Here is a 20,847-nt window from a genome sequence, read left to right on the forward strand (position 1 = left end):
CTCATGCCTTTCTCCTCCATGTGTTTCTGTCCCAGGCCCCCCCCAAGCCCATCAGGAACCATCACCGCAGCCTATGGCCAGCCTCAGAACCACTCCATCCCCGTCTATGAGATGAAGTTTCCCGATCTGTGCGTATACTGAATTCCAAGACACAAGCTTCTCGGAGGGGTGGGGTCTGAGGGAGGGGCTCGCCTTCACGCCCACCCCTACGACATGGAAATCTAACTGGGATCTCAAAGAAAAAACACCTTGGACAGCTAAGCAAGGTGGAGCCCTGGGCCCCCTTGGCCCCCTCTTGGCCTCCCTGCTTCCTCTTTGTCTTCCCTGAGGGAGATCCGGCCACGTGCCCCTCTGGGGCCAATAAGCATCCTACCTATGCCCTTTGTCTCCTCCTCTGTGTCATCCTGGGGCCAAGAGTCACTGGGGGTCTCCAGAGAGAGGCTGAGGTCCCAGGAAACTCCTGCTTAGTGTAGTAAGTGAAAGGCTTTCACGGGGGTGGGTGCGCAGCTGCCATACCCCCAGGAGGGAACTAGAGAGAGACACAGTTGGTCAAAGGAAGCCGTAGACTGCAATCAGGAGGAAGCAAGGCCAGCTCCTGTAAAGCAGTGGCCTGTGAGAGCTGGAAGATGGGGCACTGATCTCCTCCAGAGTGTCCCCTCCTCCTTCCCCATTTGAGGGTCCAAAGGCCTTCAAGTCTCTGGTGTCTTTTCCACTCCCTGCTCACCCTGCCAGTTGCCTCTTCGTGAATTGTTTCTATTGTTAACTAATACTGAGCTTGTGTAACAGAAGCTGGGGTAGAGACACCATGGGGGGCAGCAGGCCGCTGATAGGGGGAGCCCGCGTCCCCAGGCTGGCCGGCTGGGCCAGCGAGCAGAAGCACGGGCCGGCCTCCTGTAGAGGAGCAGCGGGCAGAAGTGGGCAAGTCTGCGTCCCTCTGTAGTACCTCCCCTCCTTTGTCCAGAGGGATGTATTTCTGAGTTGAGTTCTCCCTCTTTGATGCTCTTCTTCCTGCGGCTCCCCGTGTGAGCTGCCTCTGGCAGAACCTCACCTGGGCCTCTTCCTAAGGCAGCTCCCTCTGGCCAAGAATAGCCCTTTCCTTCTCCTTTTCCAGTCTAACTTCCCATAAATTTTCTGAGCTGATATGACTCACAGGAAGGTGAGAATGGTCAAATGATTCCTTCCTGGAGAATTTGCTCTTGAAAAGAGGGAGGGTGAGTAGATTTCTTGACCCAAAGGAACCCCTTTTGAGGGTACGATTTTAGGCAGCGTGGGGTGGGGTCGGAAGCGGGCTGATTCTGCTAAGGGGAGGGCAGTCTTCTCGGGACACCCTCGGGTCACACCTCTGTGCGTGGCCCTGCACAGATACACTGTGAGAGCCTGATTATCAGGGCTGATAGGTGTATTTGTCCAAATTAGGAGAATCTTCACAAATGTAACTTTCCTATTGCGTCTGCAATAACCTTGTTGGGTATGGGGGCTGCCTGACCCTCGTTCCTGTAGTTTCCCCCCTTGGTTGCTGCCTCTGTGCTGTGGGCCTGCGGCTTCCAGAGGGTCTACATGACTACAGGGCCGAGGGGGCCCGCTCCTGCCCCTCCACCACAGCCTTTGGCTCTGCTCTGTGGCTTTTGGCTAATGCTTAACCCAACTTTACAGGCATGAACCGAGATTTCTCTTTACTTTAATATCTCTTTATTAAGAAACCAAATTTAAAATAACTAGAAACAAACTTGAAGACAAATGACCTTTGGAAGAAGCTTCAGAGAAAATCTAAATCTTGAGCCACAAACATGTCTTTTCCTCACTGGATCTTCCCATCTTTCTTCCCTGCTCAGCTTTGACGCAAAGCCCTGTTTCTCTCTAGTGCTTCTCTGACTGTAGGGTCCACCCCCATGGCATCTGCACCCCGAGCACTGCCCTGGGGCCCTGGTTCTGGGACTTGGGAGTCATTCCCTGGAGCCTCTTTCTAGAACCAGCACTAGAACCAGAGACCTACATGTCCATCAGCTGTCTCTCCCTCATCCCCACCCTGGGAATAGATGGAAGAAACAAGGTGCAGGATTCCCATTCTTCATATACTTCATTGCTGTTTCCTCTGTCTGAAGCAGCTTTTTCTTTGTGTCACCGCTACATAGCAACGATGTGCTTCCTTTGGAGACCTGGCCACATTTTGAGTGCCCTCCTTCTCGGTTTCAATTTAAACTTACACTCAGTAGAATATTAACTTGCCTGCTGACATGGAGTAGAATATGGATTCTGGCCAAAGATGCCTCAGAATCAGAAAGTTTATGATGAACATTAACTGGAACCATTACATGGTAAATTAAGCAGCCTCCTTCACCCCACCACTGCCCTCCCGAGCCCTGGGAGAGAAGCCAAGCAGTTTGGTGGGTACCCCAGCCTTCAGCCTAGCATTACTCTTCCTGCCTTCCAAGGCCACTGGCATCTGGCGGCACCGTGTCAAGCGACCAGCCCTTTTTGCTGCCCTCCTCTGTTGTGAATTTCAGTCAGCAAGGCCACCCAAAGCAGTCGCTCCCCAAAACTGCTGAAGACTCTTCCTCGTGTGCAAGGGGTAGGGTCGGTTAGCTCTCTGCTGACAGAACCCAGTAGCATGGATGTATTTGGAATTTCAGTGAACTTGGTTGAGTCACATAAAGGCATAAGAAGCAGATGAGAGGAGAGCCCCAGTGTGACCCTGGAGGCTCCTTCCGGTTTTCCTTGCAAAGGGGTCCCCCATGGCCTGTGCCTGTTCCCATTTTCCTCTTTTTGAAAAGTAGAAATAAGTGATTTCTTGACTTCTAAACATCTCCTCCCCAGAGAAGTAGCCTGAGTGAGTCAGAAGAAGAAGGAGAAAAGTCCTCAGACATTCTCCTCTGTCCAGCCCTCCGCCTCAAGCGTAAGAATAGATGGATGAGCAGTGAAAAGGTGGGGCTGGGACCATCTGAAGTGCTTGGAGTGCAGGGGTCCCAGATGCACTGCCCTTTGCCCTGGGTGTTCTCAGTCCCAGAGGATACGTTTCAGCTGGCCTAAGAATCAGAAGAGCCTTGCATTTGTTTAGACTCCTCAAAGTCCAGACCTCCTGGCTTCACTAGGGGCCCTTGGGTCATGACACCTTCCAGTTGCTATTCCATTGTCCCTGGGGCTTCTCGCCTGGGTACAGAGCGTATCACTGAGCAGTGAGGCTATTTCTCCCAGTTCCTCTTCATGACCATGACATGGCAGCTGGCCAGCTGGGGCCTGTGGGAAAAGACTAGACCTGAGCTGTTAGGCTGAATATTAAGTTTGATGGTAGACAGGGAAGTGGGCACCTCTGAGCAGGCCACGCCCACTTCTCCAGACCCACAGACCCTGGCAGGCAGTTGTGCTGAAACAAGGCAGCTTCCTTATGTCTGGGGAGAAGGCTTAGGGCAGTGTGTTACCTCTTCATCTCACTAACCCTAGAAATCTTCTAGTTAAAATACCCTGTATCCCAAATCCGGCCTAGGACTGAAGCCTGCAGAAGGATGGTCTTGGTGGGGCCTGCCAGCTGGGGAAGTGGGGAGGGGACACAGGCCTGTGGGAGGGGGCTCTGCGGCCTGTTTTCTGTGCTCTCCTTTAGCACCAACGAGGTTGACCAGGTCTTTTCTCCTTCAGGGGCCCTTGGGACCCCAGCCCATCACTTTCCCCTTTCGAGCTCTTCCTCCATGGCTGTTGATTCTGGCCTGTGGAGCGCAGAGCTGTAAATCCACAAATGCTGCAGCATTACACATACATTGTAACATGTCTGTGTCCACTTAGACGTTCATGACCTGGCTGAGTGTGTGTGTGCCCGTGCGCGTGCATGTGTGTATAGTGTAGTTCGTAGTTGACAGTGTATGTATATAATAGCTGACGTATTTATATGTGAGTGCAGAATTAGTGCCTGTGGCGGTTTTCTGTATTTTGAACTCATTGAATCAAATTAGTTTAAGGAAGGGGAAGGAGGATGTGGGGGGCGGGGCTGGAATGTAGGAGGAAGGACTCTTAGCAAGATTATTCTTTAGGACTATTAGTCGTGATTTCCCAATGAGCCTTCATGATGCCCTTTTCAAATAAATGTTAATGTTGTCACCACACAGTTGTCTATTTGATTTCTTTAAAGTAAATGGTTTTTTGAGATGCAAACAGGATCTGAAAATGCCACCAGTATTAATCGCTGACATTTAGCCACCCCCGCCTATCATTCTTTACTTGCCTCGAAAGGAAGGAGGGTAAGGGAAAGGATGCTACCAAGATGTAAACACGAGGCCCAGGATTCCCAGCAAAGGAACATCCTCAGATGGGAAGGCCTGGGCCATTTCTTCATTACAGCGACTAGAATCTAGCCCCATTTCATATAACCCTCACTGAGGGAGACTTTATCTTAAAAGTCTGGCTTTCTGATTCCATCAGGACTTTCCAGGTGCATTCCAGTTTTCTTTAATTGTGAACTTCTAAGATCATCAAAATATGGGAGTAAATATGGAAGTGCCATACAGAAATGTTCCCCAGCCGGCTTTGACCTGCATCATCCCCTGGTATGTCTGATGCAATTGATGTGGAGATGTGCATCTCTGTGTATCAGTGTCTGTGAGTCTCTTGTGAACTGTAAATGTGTGTGACTGCAAACCAGGGGCCCCAACATTGTGAAAACATCATGGGGACATACAAAAGCAGCACAACCCCTAGCCTCTGCCCTCGTGGAGCTTAGTTTCCCTGAGAGAAAAGCACAAGACATATGTGCAGCAAGAAACTTGCCATCTGAGCTGGTCTGCATGCCCCCCCGGTGCAAAGGGGCTGACTGCAGAAACCCTGAAAATGTGCAGGCTCAGCTGCAAGAGATCCCAACTTTCCCAGTGGAAGGGGACTTCAGCCTGGGCTCATGTTGAAAAAACGGTAACATTCAAAATGGAGGGGGAAGGTGGGGAATTCCAGGCAGAGGATGGAGGAGGATGGGAGAAGAGTGAGAAGACCAGGGAAGTGGGGTTTGGTAAGGAGAGTGAAACTGATGGACAAGGGCCCTTGTGTGTGCCATGCCCAGTAGTTTGGAATTGATGGAAGAGTGGGGGTGGGGCGATTGTTTTGTGTCCTGAGCTAGGGAATATGGAGAAAGCAAGATTTTGTATACATTAATATGAAGAACGTGTACGATGGATTGGGGAAGAAGGCAACTGGAGACAAGGACACCAGTTGGTTAGGAAGCTGTTAGGATAGTCAAGGCCTGAGCCGCGAGCGCTGAGAATGAAGAGAAGGCTGCAGCTGGACAACATGAGGAGAGAGCTTGGGCATGACAAGGGGGAAAAGATAGTCACACCTCAAGGCTTGAACCTTAGCGACTGGAAGAAGCATCTGTGCATTTTGTGTTGTATTTATACAGATGTGTCTCCATGGGTGTGTGTCCATGTGGGTGAGACCCTGTGTTTGAGAATATCTGAGAGTAGTCTGATAAGGCAGTCAAATCTGAACTGATAACAACCCTCAGCTCTCACATTTAGCCTCTCAGTGATAAGATGATCCCATCCATTTTCTCATTAACCCTCACAATAACCCTCACAGTAGTAAGCAAGAAAGGGGTAGATGAGAGAACTAAATCTTGGAGAAGTTCAGAAACTTGCCCAAGGTCCCAGATGGCTAGATTCACGGAGGCATTACCACAGCTTGCCACCTGAGCCCAGAAGAGTCCTCCCAGTTTTGGCTGGGCTTCATCAGCTTCCCGCTGGCTCATGGAGTTGGATGGGAAGCAGGGTCACTTGGAGGAATCCTGCCTCTTGACACATCAGCCAGCTGAGCAGTCCTTCCCCATCCAATGGAGAGTGGGAAATGTAGCCATACTGAGCCATTACCCAAACTATTTGACCCCTTGAAGACCCATTTGTCACGGGTGGGGAGGGAAGTACATTTTCTTTTCATTCCCACTGTATCCTATGAAACATACTACCACTTGGTCACATGGAAACCACTATCGCTCCTTCAATATGTGCTGCTCTTTATTTGATGGATATGCATTTTTATTTTATTCGCCCAGTCAATATTCAAAGTCAGAGTCGGATGTGAAACTTGAAAGGTTTTATTTCCTAACTACAGACAGCTTTAAAAGGTGGAATACCTGGCGCCATCACCGCCTGGGCGAGTCCTCGCCCAGGCCGCGAGGCGACAGGAGGGCAGGAGCCGGGGCTTCGGGGTCGACTTCCCAGGGGGAGAAGCCCTGCCCACTGCGCCCTCACTGGCCCGTCTTGTGGGCGTTCTTGATGATGGCGTTTTTGAACAGCGTGACCAGGGGCGTCTGGCTCTTCTCGGAGGTCATGAAGCCGCCGTAGCGCTTGTCCTTGGGCGGGCTGCCCCAGCGGAAGTGCTCCATCTTATACGGCCCCTCGTCCTTCTTCTCGGCCGCCTCGGCCTCCGCCACCAGGCCATACTCCAGCTCGGCCCGGGCGGCCGCGGCCTCGGGGCCGCGCGCCGGCTCGGGCCGCTCCCCGGCCAGCTCCCTTTTGAACTCAAGGGGGAAGGCCTCGGCCGACTCGTCCTCGGCGCCGTTGGGGTACACCTTCACGGGGCGCCGCTTCTTGCCCACCGGCTTGCCCCAGCGGAAGTGCTCCATGGAGTAGGAGCGCTTGTCCTCGCGCGGCCCCGGCTCCGCGCCATCGCCGCGGGGCCCCGGGCCTTCGCCCCCCGCCCCCTCCTCCTCCTCGCGCTTCTGGGCCGCGCCGCCGCCGCTGCTGCCGCCGCCGTTCCGGCGGCCAAAGCGATCCCAGCGGAAGTGGCTCATGACGTACTTCCGGGGGTTCTCGGTCAGAGGCTGCTCGTCGCCGTTGCCGGGGAACACGGGCGTCTCGGCCGAGAGGTCTGGCTTGCAGGCCCGGATGCACGCCTGCTGGAGAGCGGCGAGCGCGTCAGGCCCCCGCGCCCCGCGGCCCCCATCCCCCGCCGCGGTGCTCTCACCACCCACAAGCTGCCCCTGCGCCTCTGCTCCCTCCGCACGTGCGCGCCGCACCAGCGGCGCCAGTGCGCTGTGGGTTCCTTGCCGAGGACGTCTGCCCACCCCCGCCTCTGGGCACCCACGGACATCTGAGACTCAGCTCGGGCAGCGCCTCGTTTGTCCCCTGGACCCCTGGTACCCCTGCCTGGCAGCTACGACAAAATCCCTGTCCCACTCGGTGGTTTACTTGTCCCGTAGCTTTGTGGGCAGGTCAACGTCTTAAACCTTATAAGCCAGATATATACGAATTCATCAGTAAATGGCAGGTGGGTAGTAGTTGGCACTTAATGAATCCTGAATAAATAAACATGGTTCAGTTCGGTCTCGGAAGGGCATCGGGTTGAAATTTGGGAGAGAATCTCCCAACGTGGGAAAAGAAGTCCAGGCTTCTAGGGCCTGTATTTTCCATAATGCCTCACCTTACCCCAGTGGTCTGCAAACCTACCTCATACCCTCCCCCAGCCATCTCCCTCCAAACTTTCCCACACCCATCTGGCACTTTCTTTCAAGTCTTCTGAGCTGATCCTGTACTTTCCTCAATCAGTGAGCTTTGGGAGGAGGTGTCTCACTTCCCTGTCACCTTCTGACTGGAGGGAAGGGTAGAAAGTCAGGATTATTTCCATTGCAGGGGTCATGGAGCCTGTATCTCCTCTCCCTGTAACTAGACAACTGTGGCACACATTTGCTTAGGAAAATGACCTTGGGGCGGCAGCCTTGAGTTTTCAGTTACTGGGGACAACAAAGGAGGGAACAGAATGATCCCACCCACTCTGTTGAGTTGGGGATTTCATACTCCAGGGATTTAGAATTATAACACTGCAGAATATTAACAGTGGAAAACAAAAATTATCTCATACTCCTCTCCCCTGGACACATAATGACACCCAATTTCTCAGAGAGGAGAAGGGAACTTGGCAAGGTTCCACAGCCCATTGGTGACAGAGCTGGGACTGGAGCCCATGGGCTCTGACCACGGCCAGTGCTCCTTCCCTGGTGAGCTCTCAACGGAAGAGGCTGTGCAATGGGTGTCTCCGATCAAGAGTCTCTTGGGTCTCTCTGAACTAGAGCTCACAGGATTCCCTAGGCTCTTTATTTCTATTTTATATTCCACATGCAACCTGCTCTGTTTTTGAGAAAGTCTCTCTCCTCACCTAAACTCAGCTTCTCTACTGACAAAATACACAGAATGTAGTGATATGCATTGCACCCTCACCAGGCAGGTACAGGCAGAAGGATGGAACTCAGTCACAGACACCAGCAGTGTGTCTTTTGCCTTGACTTGGTATTGTTTCTCATGTATGCCTCCCAATACAAATACGCGCGCACACACACACACACACACACACACACACACACACATACACACACACACTGTGGTGACCTAGAGGGAGTTCCAGCCTGGCAAAAAGGGCCTTTATATGCTTCTGGAAAGACTGCTGAAGGTCAGTTCTCCATGAGAAGCATGAGACATTTGGCACCAGTTAGAGGGAAATGGCACTGGGTTTTTCCTTCTCCCTCTAGAGATGGTTTATAGTACTACCTTTCTGGCTTTGTAACTGGTAGTAGATAGAAAGGGAAGAAAAGTGGAACGGAAATGGCAAGTGACGTGAGGTTATTTAAAAAGGAATAATTTGGGGGCTAAAAGATTGAAAGTATAGGATCAGTTGAGGGAGCAATTATTGTTATCATCATTGTTAGTATTGTTTGCTTTAATGGCACTGTCTCTAAATAGCTTAAATGGAGTGGGTCTCTATACAAGAAGACAGGACAGGAAGTAAAGATAATCAAGCAGAACTTGGGGACCAGACCCATCTCCCTGAAGCTGCTTCCTCCCTTCCTTGGCCCAATTCTGACTTCACTCTAGAGGTCTATTCCTGCCCTTGGATGACTTACCCGTATCTCTGGGAATGAATTTCCCCTTCCCCATACCCCTTTCTTTGTGCTGTCCCAGCCCCAGTCCCATCTGATACCCAAACCAAGATGGCGGCCACAGCCCACATACCAGCAGGTTACTTTCCGTGGTGAGGTCCTGACACTGGCTGCCCTCCAGGCACCAACCACGCACTTCCACGGAGGCCTGAAGCAGCAAGGCCAGCAGCAGGACGCCCGAACAAGTGCTGCACAATCTCGGCATCTTCCAGGCAGGCTGAGGCTCTGCAGAGGCAAACAAGATTAATGGGACCCCTGCAAGGAGCAGAACAATGTTGGCCACTCATCAGAAAGGACCGTGAGCCAACATTAACAATACACTCATTTGTGGAGCTCAAGGCTTTTTGAGGACAAGCTTAAGGAGCAGGTTGGTGTGCAGGGTGGTCCTGTGAGTTGGAATAGAGAGGAGGGCAGTGGGACCTGGGTAAACTATGTACAATTTCTCCTTTATCTCCTATTAAAAATCAGACCCCAAAGGATGTTAGAGCTGGAAAGTATGTTAGGGGTCATTGTCTGACCCCTTATTTGAGAGATGAGGAAACTAAGGCCCAGAGAGAGACAATGACTTAGATGTTCATGACAAGGTAAGACTAAGTTCTCCTGATCCAGCACAGAGCTTTTCTATTTTACCATCTTCAGGAAACTATAGTTCTAACACTCCAGATCCAAGGAGTAACTTGGGAAAGGCAAAGCACTCTGAAACTCCTGCTTGAGACGGTCTACTCCTCTCCACCAGGATTCTATCATTCCTCAGAAACCCTGTTTCCTATGAATAGTAGGTTTAAATAAAGGCAAATAAAACCTCTGTCCAGTTGAGCCAAAACCTCAGCCAACCCAATTTGATGTCCTGTACACAAATCACTCAGGGGATCACTATTTCCCAGACCCCTGTAACTTTGGAGAGATTTATGTTTAAATCAGACCCCCATTCTTTTAAAACTGGCTCATCTCCTGAACACATTACACGTCAGACCTCCTCTTGTTCTATGAGTCTCTCAAATGTAGTCTGAAATAGCTGGACTTGAAGATGCTGTAGGTGTGGAAGGGAAGGAGATGGTCACACAGGGCAGAAGGGAATTACCTCCCATTGTGAACACCTACCAAAGACTCTTAGAGAAGTCAGGAAGTACCTCTGGTCAGATGCTGAGTTCAAGGGGTCAGGATGCAGTAAAGGGAAGAATTAAGGCTGCCTTTTGCCCCATGTATCCGACTCTTTCCCGAGCTTTCTAGCTTTCACACTGCCCTGTCCCCTGTCATGAAGGTCAGCCCTCTGAAATGACCCTGAGTTCTGTCATCATCTCACCAACAACTCCACAATCATTTTAGATTTCAGAAGATCTTTTCAACCAGCTGTTAGGAAGAAACCTAATTAGATAAGAAAAGTAACTCACATTAAGGTGTGGATGACTAATTGTCTCTCCTAATTTAAAAATATCTGCCTAAAGAAATCTCCTGTTTGTGGAGGCATGGGCCAAATCTTTTTTATAGGGAAGGCTCTGGAAGTGAAAGTTCCCCCTGGCTCTCATTGTCTACTTCAGGAAGCCACTTCCTTCTCTCTGTCCCACCCCACTCCTTCCCCCAAAAGCTGAGCCAAAAGGGCTCCCTTCTGAATGGTTGCCAAGCACAGCCTGAGTGTTTTCAGAGCAACCATTAGGTGGTGCTGGCAGCCAATGACCTAGCCTATCAGCCTCTCAGGGCAACTGGGAGAACATTGGTCAACCTTGGTGTCCAGTTGTGACCGGGGACAGGCTGCTCCTGTTGTAGACTTTTGGTGCTCCAGTTCAAGTACAAAGCCTGAATTTGGTGGACAAGGCAATTTATGTTAAAGCTCTGAGACCACACAACGCATTTTGGTCAGAAAAAAATGCCCAGGTTTACAAGAGAAGCAGAAAAATGGCAGTTTTATATCACTATGGGCAACTGTAAAATAACATATTGGTAAAGAAGGAAGTAAAATCATACAGGTCTGACAGTCCCCTCAACTATATTTCAGTTCTTCTCAAAGTTGGCCATTCTGGAATGATTTCATTTTCTAAAAACTTACCTCATGATTTCACACCTTCCTGAAAAGCCTCAGAGAGCATTTCCTCTCCTGCTCCATTGGCTATGTTGTACAACATGGTGACATTCTCACTCCCCACCCTCTCAGAGCTGCAATCTCCTGCTAAAAAGTTAGATAACTCCCTGAAAGCAACTTGTCTTCTTTCTGCTTCTGTATATTTTCTATTTTTCAACAAAAAACAAATATTACATTATGTTATTTTTTTTTTTTATAAATTTATTTATTTTATTTATTTTTATTTTGGCTGCATTGTGTCTGTTGCTGTGCGCAGGCTTTCTCTAGTTGTGGCGAGTGGGGGCTACTCTTGGTTGCGGTGCGCAGGCTTCTCATTGCAGTGGCTTCTCTTGTTGCGGAGCACAGGCTCTAGGCGTGTGGGCTTCAGTAGTTGTGGCACATGGGCTCAGTAGTTGTGGCTCATGGGCTCTAGAGCGCAGGCTCAGTAGTTGTGGCTCACGGGCTTAGTTGCTCCACGGCATGTGGGATCTTCCCAGACCAGGGCTTGAACCCGTGTCCCCTGCATTGGCAGGAGGATTCTTAACCACTGCGCCACCAAGGAAGCCCTATTATGTTATTTTTTAAAGCAATAAAGTAATAGGGAGATGTCAAATGTGCTTTTTGTAAGTAGGGAGTGTCCAATAATTGAAAGCTTGGAAAAATAAGTAGAAATTTGGAATTTGCTAATCTTGACATTAACTTTATAATAGAACTACACTTATTAGAAATTCATTTGTGTAGGTGAATTCTCTGAGCTAAACAAAACATTTTTTGCTTTTTTAAATTTTATTTTATTTTTAAAGTATTCTTTTGCATCATGGTTTATCACAGGATACTGAACATCGTTCCCTGTGCTATACAGTAGGACCTTGTTGTTTAGCCGTCCTGTATATAATAGTTTACATCTGCTAACCCCAAACTCCCAGTCCCTCCCTCCTGCACCACCCAAAACATTTTGTTTGTTACTATAAAATTGCACACTGGCCATGCCCTCTGTAAAGTTTAGAGGAACAGAGGCGCAGAGCTTTGTCCTTGCACCGTGATACACACGTATCAAGTCCTAAAACAGAATGTCAAGGAACATTAAGTCATTACATAAGCCATAGTCTGTACATATCTCAACAATGGACAGAACAAATGCACACTTTTACTTTCCTTGGCTCCTTCCAGCCATTCTGTGGGAACCACCACCTCCCCATTTATACAGGAAGAATTTGGGGAATCCAAATGCCCTGCAGACTCTCTCTCCCTCACTGGGAACCCACCTTGCCTGAGCCTCCGTCTTGCCTGAGCTGCCATCGGCTCCTACGGCCGCTTCTGCCCTGCAATCTAGGGTCTGCGGGACAGAAGGTCCATTCTGAGGTCCTATTGAGGGAAGAGACGGGGTGGTTCAGGACCGTGGACAGTTCCCACCCGGGCCACCTCTTTTTAACACCAGCTGCTTTTCGTAGAGGAGGCCATGTCTGTATCAATCAGAGCGCGGCCCCGTCGGGTGCGCTGAGGCGGACAGGGAAAACGAGGATTCAGAAATTTGAATCCAAAAAAGTCTGGAATGCAGGGAGTTTACTGTGACTTTTAGCCTCGTCTCTTCTGCCCCCATTTCCAACATCAATTTACTCTATAGTATATGGTATCTTTTAAGAAGTGACACCTACCCAGAAAATCAGAAGAAAACCCGAAAGACTGGGTCTCCCGAGATCTCCCCAGAACGCGGTAGGAGTCTCAGGGGCCCTAGCAGCCCCCCTCCCCGGGGGAGACGTGGCTGCCAGCTCGTGGAAGGCACCACTTTCAGCCGTCGCAGCCGCTCTCCCACCGTCCGGAGGCTGGGCTTCGCCGCCCCGCTGCCGGCGGATTCCCACGCTGCACCCAGTACAGAAAGTTTTCGAAGAACTCAGGACCGCGGCAAGCCGAAGATACCTCTGAGATCGGAGCTGGGCGAGAGCATCCCGAGGCCCCAGGGGCAAGGGGTCCGGGGATAAGAGCGAGGTTCCGCGCCGTTGCGCCCTTACCTGTCGCGGGGAGGCTGCTCTCGGGCGACTCCCGCTGCGCCGGGGCGAGGATGCTGGGCGGCCTCTCGGTCACTTTTCTTCCCCTCTTTCTCTTCCTTCGCGCCGCCTTGTCCCGCTCGCTCTCCGCGGTCCTTATATACTTGCGGGGCTCGCCTGGGTGGGCGCTGGACGTGAGTGAACTTCCCGGCAGCGGCAGCGTAACAGGCAACTCCCCCGTCCATAGGAAGGGGGGCCGTGGGGCGCAGGAGAGGGTTTCCAGGTGGGGGCTGAGCGCGAGAGCAGACGTGCCCGGAAAGGCGGCTGGATCCCTGACCCCGGAGGCTGGAATTAACACTGTCCTGCCGAAGGGCACACCTGGCAGCGGTCAGGAAAGAACTTAATTAAGGATGGTTTTGGGTCTCCAGTTAGGACGAGCGGGAGGCTTAGCACCCCGGTGTGGGGCAGGTCTAGCGCTCCCGCTGAGGTCGTTGAGGAGAGGGTGAAGTTACCTGTGTACGTGCTTGGGCTGGCATCTGCCTCCTTCGCATTTGGAGGTAAATACCACCGCCCAGGAAGTACGTCTGTGATGCCTCAGATTTCCCCAGCGTTTGGAAACTGTGATGTGAAAATGTCGCAAGCAGTCAACAATCCCTGTGTTACAGGTTGGAGAGACCAGGGGCAGAGAAGGTCAGGAGTCGCTCACCTGAGGCCCAGGACAGGTTGCCTTCTTGGGGGTGTGAAGGTGTGTTGCCCTGTCCCACTGGGGCCTCCTCCGCAAAGCCTAGTTCCTGGCAGGCTCCCTCCCGTGCCCTAAACCCCAAGGAAAAAGTGCTGTTAACCTTAGCCTACTAATGGAGGGAGGAGGGAGTCCTCTGTGGAGAGCGGCTGAAGTACTTTCCCTGTGCCAATGAGCTGACAGAGTGGTCTGGGGATTCTCAGTCTTCTCCAAACCTGGTCTTAGAGGTCTGGCTTTGTGCTAGTCTCACATGTCAGGCCAGGGAGGAGAGGACAGGACTCAAACCTGCAACGGAAGAGTCTCTACCTTAACCTGGAGTAAAGAAGCAAAAGCAAACTGTGAGGAGCGGCAGGGGTGAGCAGGTGTTGGGACTAACCTGAACTTCAAGGTGCTTGTTTAATCTGTCATTTGCAGGAACTTTCTTTATTCCCAATCAGACGCTCTTTTAGACTCCAGGACTCCCTTGAGAATTTCTGGTTGGTGACATTGGCTTTATATTCAGCAATCCTTTTCTTTTGGGCCACAGGAGAGATTCACGCTCCTTAACAGTAAATAAGGTACTTTACTACCTGGGCTTGGCCTCTTTCCAGGGTCATCTCCAACCTCTCCATTTTGTGTCCTGGCACTTCAGCAATCCACAACGTGCCCATTCCCATAAACACTATTTTCTCAAAACCCCATCTCTTTGTCCATGCTATTCCCTCAACTAAAACACCCTTTCTCCTTCCAGCCACCTGGGAAAATTAGACTCTTGCATTAAGATTTAGCTCATCCATCATCACCTCTTCCCTGAAGCCCTCCTTGGTCACTTGTCCCACCAGGGCATGAAACATGGCAATCTCTGTTTTCCAGAGAAGCCCATTCCCATCTCACCTGTACACGTAGCTTTCACAGCTGGAACAAATGCCACTCGGTCTTCCACCTTCCCTCTTCCACCCACTACTGCCCCTACCACTGCCAGGCTTATGAGCCCTCTCAGATTGTGATTTTTATCTCATTTTTCTCTGTATTATTTTTATAACTTTAAGAAGCAGCTGATGGTAGCAGAAAAGCCAGACCAGGAAAAGTTCAGATTGACCCGGCTTCTGTCCTCCGCTGTCAGTAGAGTTCTTTTTTTTTTTTTTTTTAATTTATTTTATATTCAGCACAGTACAATTTTTTTTTTTAATTTCATTTGTTTATTTATTTATTTATTTATGGTTGTGTTGGGTCTTCGTTTCTGTGCGAGGGCTTTCTCCAGTTGTGGCAAGCGGGGGCAAGCGGGGGCCACTCTTCATTGCGGTGCGCGGGCCTCTCACTGTCTCGGCCTCTCGTTGCGGAGCACAGGCTCCAGACGCGCAAGTAGAGTTCTTAATTACATGCAGCAAAACCGACTTTGGCCAATGTGAATTGAAGCTCCATTGAACCACATTTAGAATCACTGGGAAGGTTGGGCAACCAGGATCCAAAAATGGGCAGAGACAAAAGGTGGCTGGAATCATGGTCACTGATTGGATCCAATGAGAAAGAAAACCAGACCACTCTTGGGACCAAGAGGCCACGAGTTGTACTGTCAACACCACAGGCATTGGACATAGATGTCACTTCTATACCCAGGCTGGGAGGTTGTCATTCCCACTTTGGCTGATATTACCAGAAAGGACTGACCACTGCCCTTGCTTCATTGTATCACTAGCTGCTCTTTGAAAGCCTGGAGCAGGCGCCCCTGATTGAGATGATAATATGATTTTCCCCCTTATTCTGATAATGTGGTGAATTACATTGTTGATTTTCCTACCATGCATTCCTGGATTGAGCTCAGTTTGATTATGATGTGCTACCATGATATAGCATTGGGTTAAATTTGCTAATATTTTATCTAATATTTTTGCTTCCATGTTTATGAGATCGGCCTGTAATTTCCCTTTCTTGTAGAATTCCTATTAGGTTTTGGTATCAAAATTATGCTGTCTTCATAAAACAAGTTGGAAATCCCTCCACCCACCCCCATTTTTTCTAATTTAGTAGAAGAATTTGTGTACAATGGTGCTTATCTCTTCCTTATATGTTTGGGATGATTTGTTAGCAATGCTATCTAGGTTTTTAAGGTTTTTTGTTTGTTGAATGGTTTTAAATTACAGATTCAATTACTTAAATAGCACTATTCCAATTGTCTCTTTCTTCTTGTGTCAGTTTTAGTAAGATGTGTATTTCTAGGTATTTGTCCATTTCACCTAAATTTTTAAAGTTTATTGGCTTAAATTTTTTATTATATCTTCTTATTATCTTTTTGGCATCTATGGAATCTGTACTTATGGTCCTCTTTTATCTCTGATATTGGTAATTTATGTCCTCTCTCTTTTTTTGACTGATTTTCTTAGGGGTTTACCAATTTTATTAGTATTTTATTTATTTATTTATTTATTTTTGGCTGCATTGGGTCTTCATTGCTGCCCGCGGGCTTTCTCTAGTTGCAGTGAGTTGGGGCTACTCTTCATTGCGGTGCGCAGGCTTCTCATTGCGGTGGCTTCTCTTGTTGCGGAGCACGGACTCTAGGCACGCGGGCTTCAGTAACTGTGGCGTGCAGGCTCAATAGTTGTGGCTCACGGGCTCTAGAGCGCAGGCTCATCAGTTGTGGTGCACAGGCTTAGTTGCTCTGTAGCATGTGGAATCTTCCCGGACCAGGGCTCGAACCCATGTCCCCTGAATTGGCAGGCGGATTCTTAACCACTGCACCACCAGGGAAGTCCTATTAGTATTTTTAAAGAATGAATTTTGATGTTGTTCATTTTCTCTATTGCATGTACATTTTTTTTTATTTCCAGAATTTCTACATGTATTATTATTTCTTGCCTTCTAATTTCTAATTAGCTATTCTTTTTCTATTCTCTTGAGTTGGATATTAAATAAATGCTTTTACTTAGATAATTGATATTCAACCTTTATTCTTTTTGACATATGTATTTATGGCTATAAATTTCTTTCTAAGTATGGCTCTAGTTGCATCTCACAAGTTTTGTATGTCATATTTTTATTACCATTTAGGTTAAAACACTTTATTTTCATTGAGATGTCATCATTGACCTGTAGGTTATTGAGAAGTGTTCTGTTTAACTTCCAAACACTGGGGGTTTTCTAGTTCTGTTTTGAAACTAAATTTTAGCATAACTGTTCTGTGGTCAAAGAACATACTTTGATTTTAGTCCTTTGAAATTTTGCAGGACTGCTTAATGGATGCACATATGGTCCATTTTGATTAATGCTTCCTGTAAACTAAAAAGAATATGTATTCTATGATTGCTCAAATATTCTATATCCTTTCTATACCCATATCCTTTCTGATTATTTGTCATTTTAATCCATTAGTTACTAATAGATGTATGTTTTTTAAATCTCCCCATTAATTTCATAAATTTAGCTACTTCTCCCTTTGGTCCTGGCATAAAAACAACTCCTTCTAGAAACCTAATGGTGAATGTGGGGCAGTGGTGGAGGGTAATATAGAATCAAGGATAAAGATGGCAGAAAGCTACTAGAGCATGGTTGCATGCTGATGGAAATAATCCAGTAGAGAAGGGGAAATTGAAACCAAATGATCCAAGTCTTAAGTAGAAGTGAGATGGGGTCCAGAGGAAGAACCTGGCCTCCAAACAGTGGAAAACTTTCCTCTTCCAAGAAAGAAGTGGGTATAGACACAGGATAAGCCATGGGAAGATGAGTGACTTCTGTCTGTACCAAAGCCTTTACCTTTTGATCCAGAATTTCCTGAGGAAATATCTAACAGTTACCCTAAATAATGTTCAAGACTATTCATACAACATAGTTTATAGTAGCAATAAAATGAAATAAACTAAACATCTTGGGTGTAATTATAAAAACAGTAAAGTATACTCATAAAAATTATGGTAAAGCTATGCATCGGAATATTTTGCAGCCATTCAAAATAAAATAGACGTTTATTTCTAGATATAAAAAATGACCACTGATAAAATATAGATATACAGTTGACCCTCGAACTACACGGGTCCATTTATACTCAGATTTTTTTCAGTAAATACATACTACCGTCCTACATGATCATGGTTAGACCATGGACGTGGGACTGTGGATAGAGAGGGCCAATTGTGGGACTTGAGCATCTGTGGATTTTGGTATCCGAAGTGGGTCCTGGAACCAGTCTCTCGTGAATATGGAGGAATGCTGTAAATACAGAAAGAGATAGAGAAGAAGATTAAGAGATACCAAAGTGTTAATAATGGTTGTTCTGGTTATCTAATACTAGATCACAAACTACCCCCAAAACTTGATGGTTTTAAACATTTATTTTGCTCATGAATCTGCAGTATGGCCAAGGTTTGGCAGGGCCAACACGTCCCTGCTCTACTTGACAACAGCTTGGGCAGCTCAAAGGCTGGCATCTATAAATTATCTGAAGCCGCTCACTCACACAACTGGTTCCTGGTTGGGAAGACTCAACTGGGGGCAAGGAGAGCTGGGGTTCCTCAGACACTTCTATCTCCATGCAGCCTGGCCATGTGACCTCTTCAGCATGCAGCCTTAGGGGAGCTAGACTTCTTACACATAGGCACAGGCCTCCAAAGCATGCATCTGGAGGCGACTTACTCTTCCAGGTAGAGGGGTTGGGTAGTTTGCAAGGGCTTCCCAGAGAAGGGGATGCTGAGTTGGGCTGAGTCTTGATACGATAGGTCACCAGGATGAAGAGAGGAAAGTAATTCCAGGCAGAAGGAGCAGCATGTGCAAAGGATTCAAGGCAGGAAAAACCTAATGTTCACGGAATGCTGGTACAGGTGGTAGAGGGAGAGAGAGAAGACCGGAAACAGTCAGAGGTCAGAGGGAAGGAGGTGGGGACCATTCAGGGACTGAGTCAGAGGAGCCGTAGGACCAGCTTTCTGTGGCAGTGAGGAGGATGATCAGAGGGGAGGGAGCCTGGAGCCAGCAGGGCATGACCCAAAGCCCGATGCTCTCCTCCAGGGCCTGGAGGCCAGTCCAGCCAGCAGTGGGAGCAGTGAGGCGAGAGAGGAGACAGAGGCAGGTTCATGAAATACTAAAGAGGTTGCATCAATGTGGGGGAAGGAGTCATGAACACTTCCCCATCTGAGGTTACTGCGGCTGCGTGGATGGCACAGTGTGATGTCGTGGTTAAGAGCCCAGCTCTGAGCCAGACAGCTGGTCCTAATCCTGCTCAACCACTGCCTAGCTGTGTGATCCTGAGCAAATTCCCAGCTTCTCTGTATTAGTTGTCCCACCTGTGAAATGAGGGAAGTGATTGCACCAGCCCACGTGGCTGCTGTATGGATGGAATGTGGTAACACATGTGAAGACGGCAGAGCGGGGCCTGGCCTTAGCCATTATCATCCTTGTCCTTCGTATCATGGAAGTGCTGGTCCCGGGAGAGCCCGCCTGGCATGGAAGGAAGGAGGGAAGGAGGCGGGGGGGTGGGGGTGGGGGTGGGGTGGCATGGGCGGGGCGGGGGCAAAGGGAGGAGGAAGGGAAGGAGGGAAAGGAGGAAGGACACAGGAGCAGACGTGACTCTTTGGCAGGGAGCTGATGCGTTCGTTTGAGGGCCTGGGGCCGGGGTGAGGCATCTACACCTGGCTGTGGGCCAGGGCCAGGGCTGCTCTCGTCACCCCAGCTTTTCACCTTTGAGGGTTTAATTGGAAAAGCGATGTCACCAGGGTGTGAATGCACTACAAAGACAGGTGTGGAGGCAGACTCCTGGGGGAGAGGAAGTGTTGGGCGGAAGGCAAGGGGACAAGGACGGGGTGGCGGAGAGCTTTCACGGGAGGGGACACGAGGAGGGTAGCCTTGCCCTCAGCTTCCAGGCCCTGGGGCCGGGCAACAGGGGACATTTCACTGGGGAAAGAGAAGACTTAGGGAGGAGGCTGCCATTTGCCTGTGTTCCGCAGACTCTGGGACAAGCACCAACTCAAGCCTTGAGGGTTGGAGTGAGGGGTGGCGGTGGGGTGCGAGGGAATCCGAGCCTTCCGTCCTGGCCGCCCTTCTTCACTTACGCTCCAAGTCTCAGTGGACAAGCCAGGGAGGCCGCCAGCCCTGCCTCAGGTCAGAACAACTGTCCCTTCTCAGGGCTCCTTGGGCCCAGCCGGGGCCTCTGCCCGAGGGAGCCCTTCATTCCTGCTATTGTCTGGGTCGCACGGGCCTCAGGCCTGCTCCGCTGGTGCCCCTGGCCGGCAAGGGGACAGCTCCCAAGTCAGTGTATGAGAGGAACTGGTGCTCAGGAGGATCTGCAGAGACAGGGTCGGAGGCAGTGACTGAGGAAGGGAGCCCCTCTGAAGCCTCCGTCTGCAGAAGCTCATGATCCTCTAAAACTCTCTCCAAACCTCCTCTGCAGGATATATGAACCTAAAACTGACAGGCGATCTCCCTCCTCACAATGTGTCTGGATTAGAAATAGCCCAGCACCTGCCCCTTTATGTGTGGGCCTGCTGGGGATGGCGGGGAAAAGCTCACCCCTCCCTGGTTGCAGCAGCCCAGGGACTACGGGCAGCTTTGGGGTGGCTCTGGCCCCCCACGATCCTGACCTGAGTCACTGCAGGCTTCTCGCCTTCCAGGCATCTCCCCTTTCAGAGATAAGAAGAGAGGACACCGAGTGTCCTTCTACGGGGGAGCCTCCTGCCCGGTGCGTTATGGGTGCCAGGGAGAGGGGCTTCCCGGTGAGAGAGTAAAGCAGATGTGGAGCCTGGAGTGGGCGAGGAGGGCGGGAAGCAGGACCCGGGCCCGCCCTGCGCTGCAGAGAGGGGGTCCACGGGAAGCACACAGCAGGGTGGGAAGGTGAGCAGGCTTCGGGCAGGGGCTCTCTGCCCCAGCAGTGGAGGAGGGAAGGGAGGGCAAGCTAGGGAGAGAGCCTGGAGAGGAAAGGACAAGCTGAGGGACCCTGGGAGGGAGCGTCAGAAAAGGGCCATGGCCAGGCCTTGGGGTCTGACTGGATGCCGGGGAGAGAGGGTGGGAGAAGGAAGTCAGGCAGGATTTAGGTATTTAGGCGTGGGGCTGGGGGAGCAGAGCGGCAGGGCTAGAAAGCGGTGTGGGGTCGGGTGAGGAATCGCTAAGACGCAGTGACTTTGAAGCAGCTGCTGTTCAATGTGCCCTTTGCCCAATGCCAGTCCCCCAGTGGGTGCTCACACAGGGCTTACTGGGAGGTGGGAAAAGTGCC

General features: G+C 49.9%; 2 protein-coding genes across 4 annotated transcripts in view; one reads left to right on the forward strand and one right to left on the reverse strand.

Moving 5' to 3' along the window:
• The window catches only part of EFR3B (EFR3 homolog B), an 86,820-nt gene extending 82,766 nt beyond the window's left edge, over nt 1-4,054 (forward strand). For all 3 annotated transcript variants that reach the window (XM_068564706.1, XM_068564704.1, XM_068564705.1), the window contains exon 23: nt 36-4,054. In XM_068564706.1, coding sequence (XP_068420807.1) covers nt 36-141 — 106 coding nt within the window. In that variant the 3' untranslated portion in view covers nt 142-4,054. The remainder of the gene's footprint in view (nt 1-35) is intronic.
• Nucleotides 4,055-6,045: 1,991 nt separating this feature from the next.
• Nucleotides 6,046-9,104, reverse strand: POMC (proopiomelanocortin). Its single transcript, XM_068564669.1, has 2 exons — nt 8,973-9,104; nt 6,046-6,862 (listed from the first exon to the last, which is right to left on the reverse strand). The coding sequence occupies exons 1-2, from the start codon at nt 9,102-9,104 to the stop codon at nt 6,215-6,217; spliced, it is 780 nt and encodes a 259-aa protein (XP_068420770.1). The 3' UTR covers nt 6,046-6,214.
• Nucleotides 9,105-20,847: the final 11,743 nt, after the last annotated feature.

The sequence above is a fragment of the Eschrichtius robustus genome, chromosome 15, assembly GCF_028021215.1.
Source record: "Eschrichtius robustus isolate mEscRob2 chromosome 15, mEscRob2.pri, whole genome shotgun sequence".
NCBI classification, from domain to species: Eukaryota; Metazoa; Chordata; class Mammalia; order Artiodactyla; family Eschrichtiidae; genus Eschrichtius; species Eschrichtius robustus.

Bases quoted from the DNA above. Each gene is read 5' to 3' on its own strand.
- POMC (XM_068564669.1), bottom strand. From the start codon at position 9,104: ATGCCGAGATTGTGCAGCACTTGTTCGGGCGTCCTGCTGCTGGCCTTG. The intron at 6,863-8,972 runs GTATGTGGGCTG...GCTCTCCAGCAG, and splicing joins CCACGGAAAGTAACCTGCTG to GCGTGCATCCGGGCCTGCAA.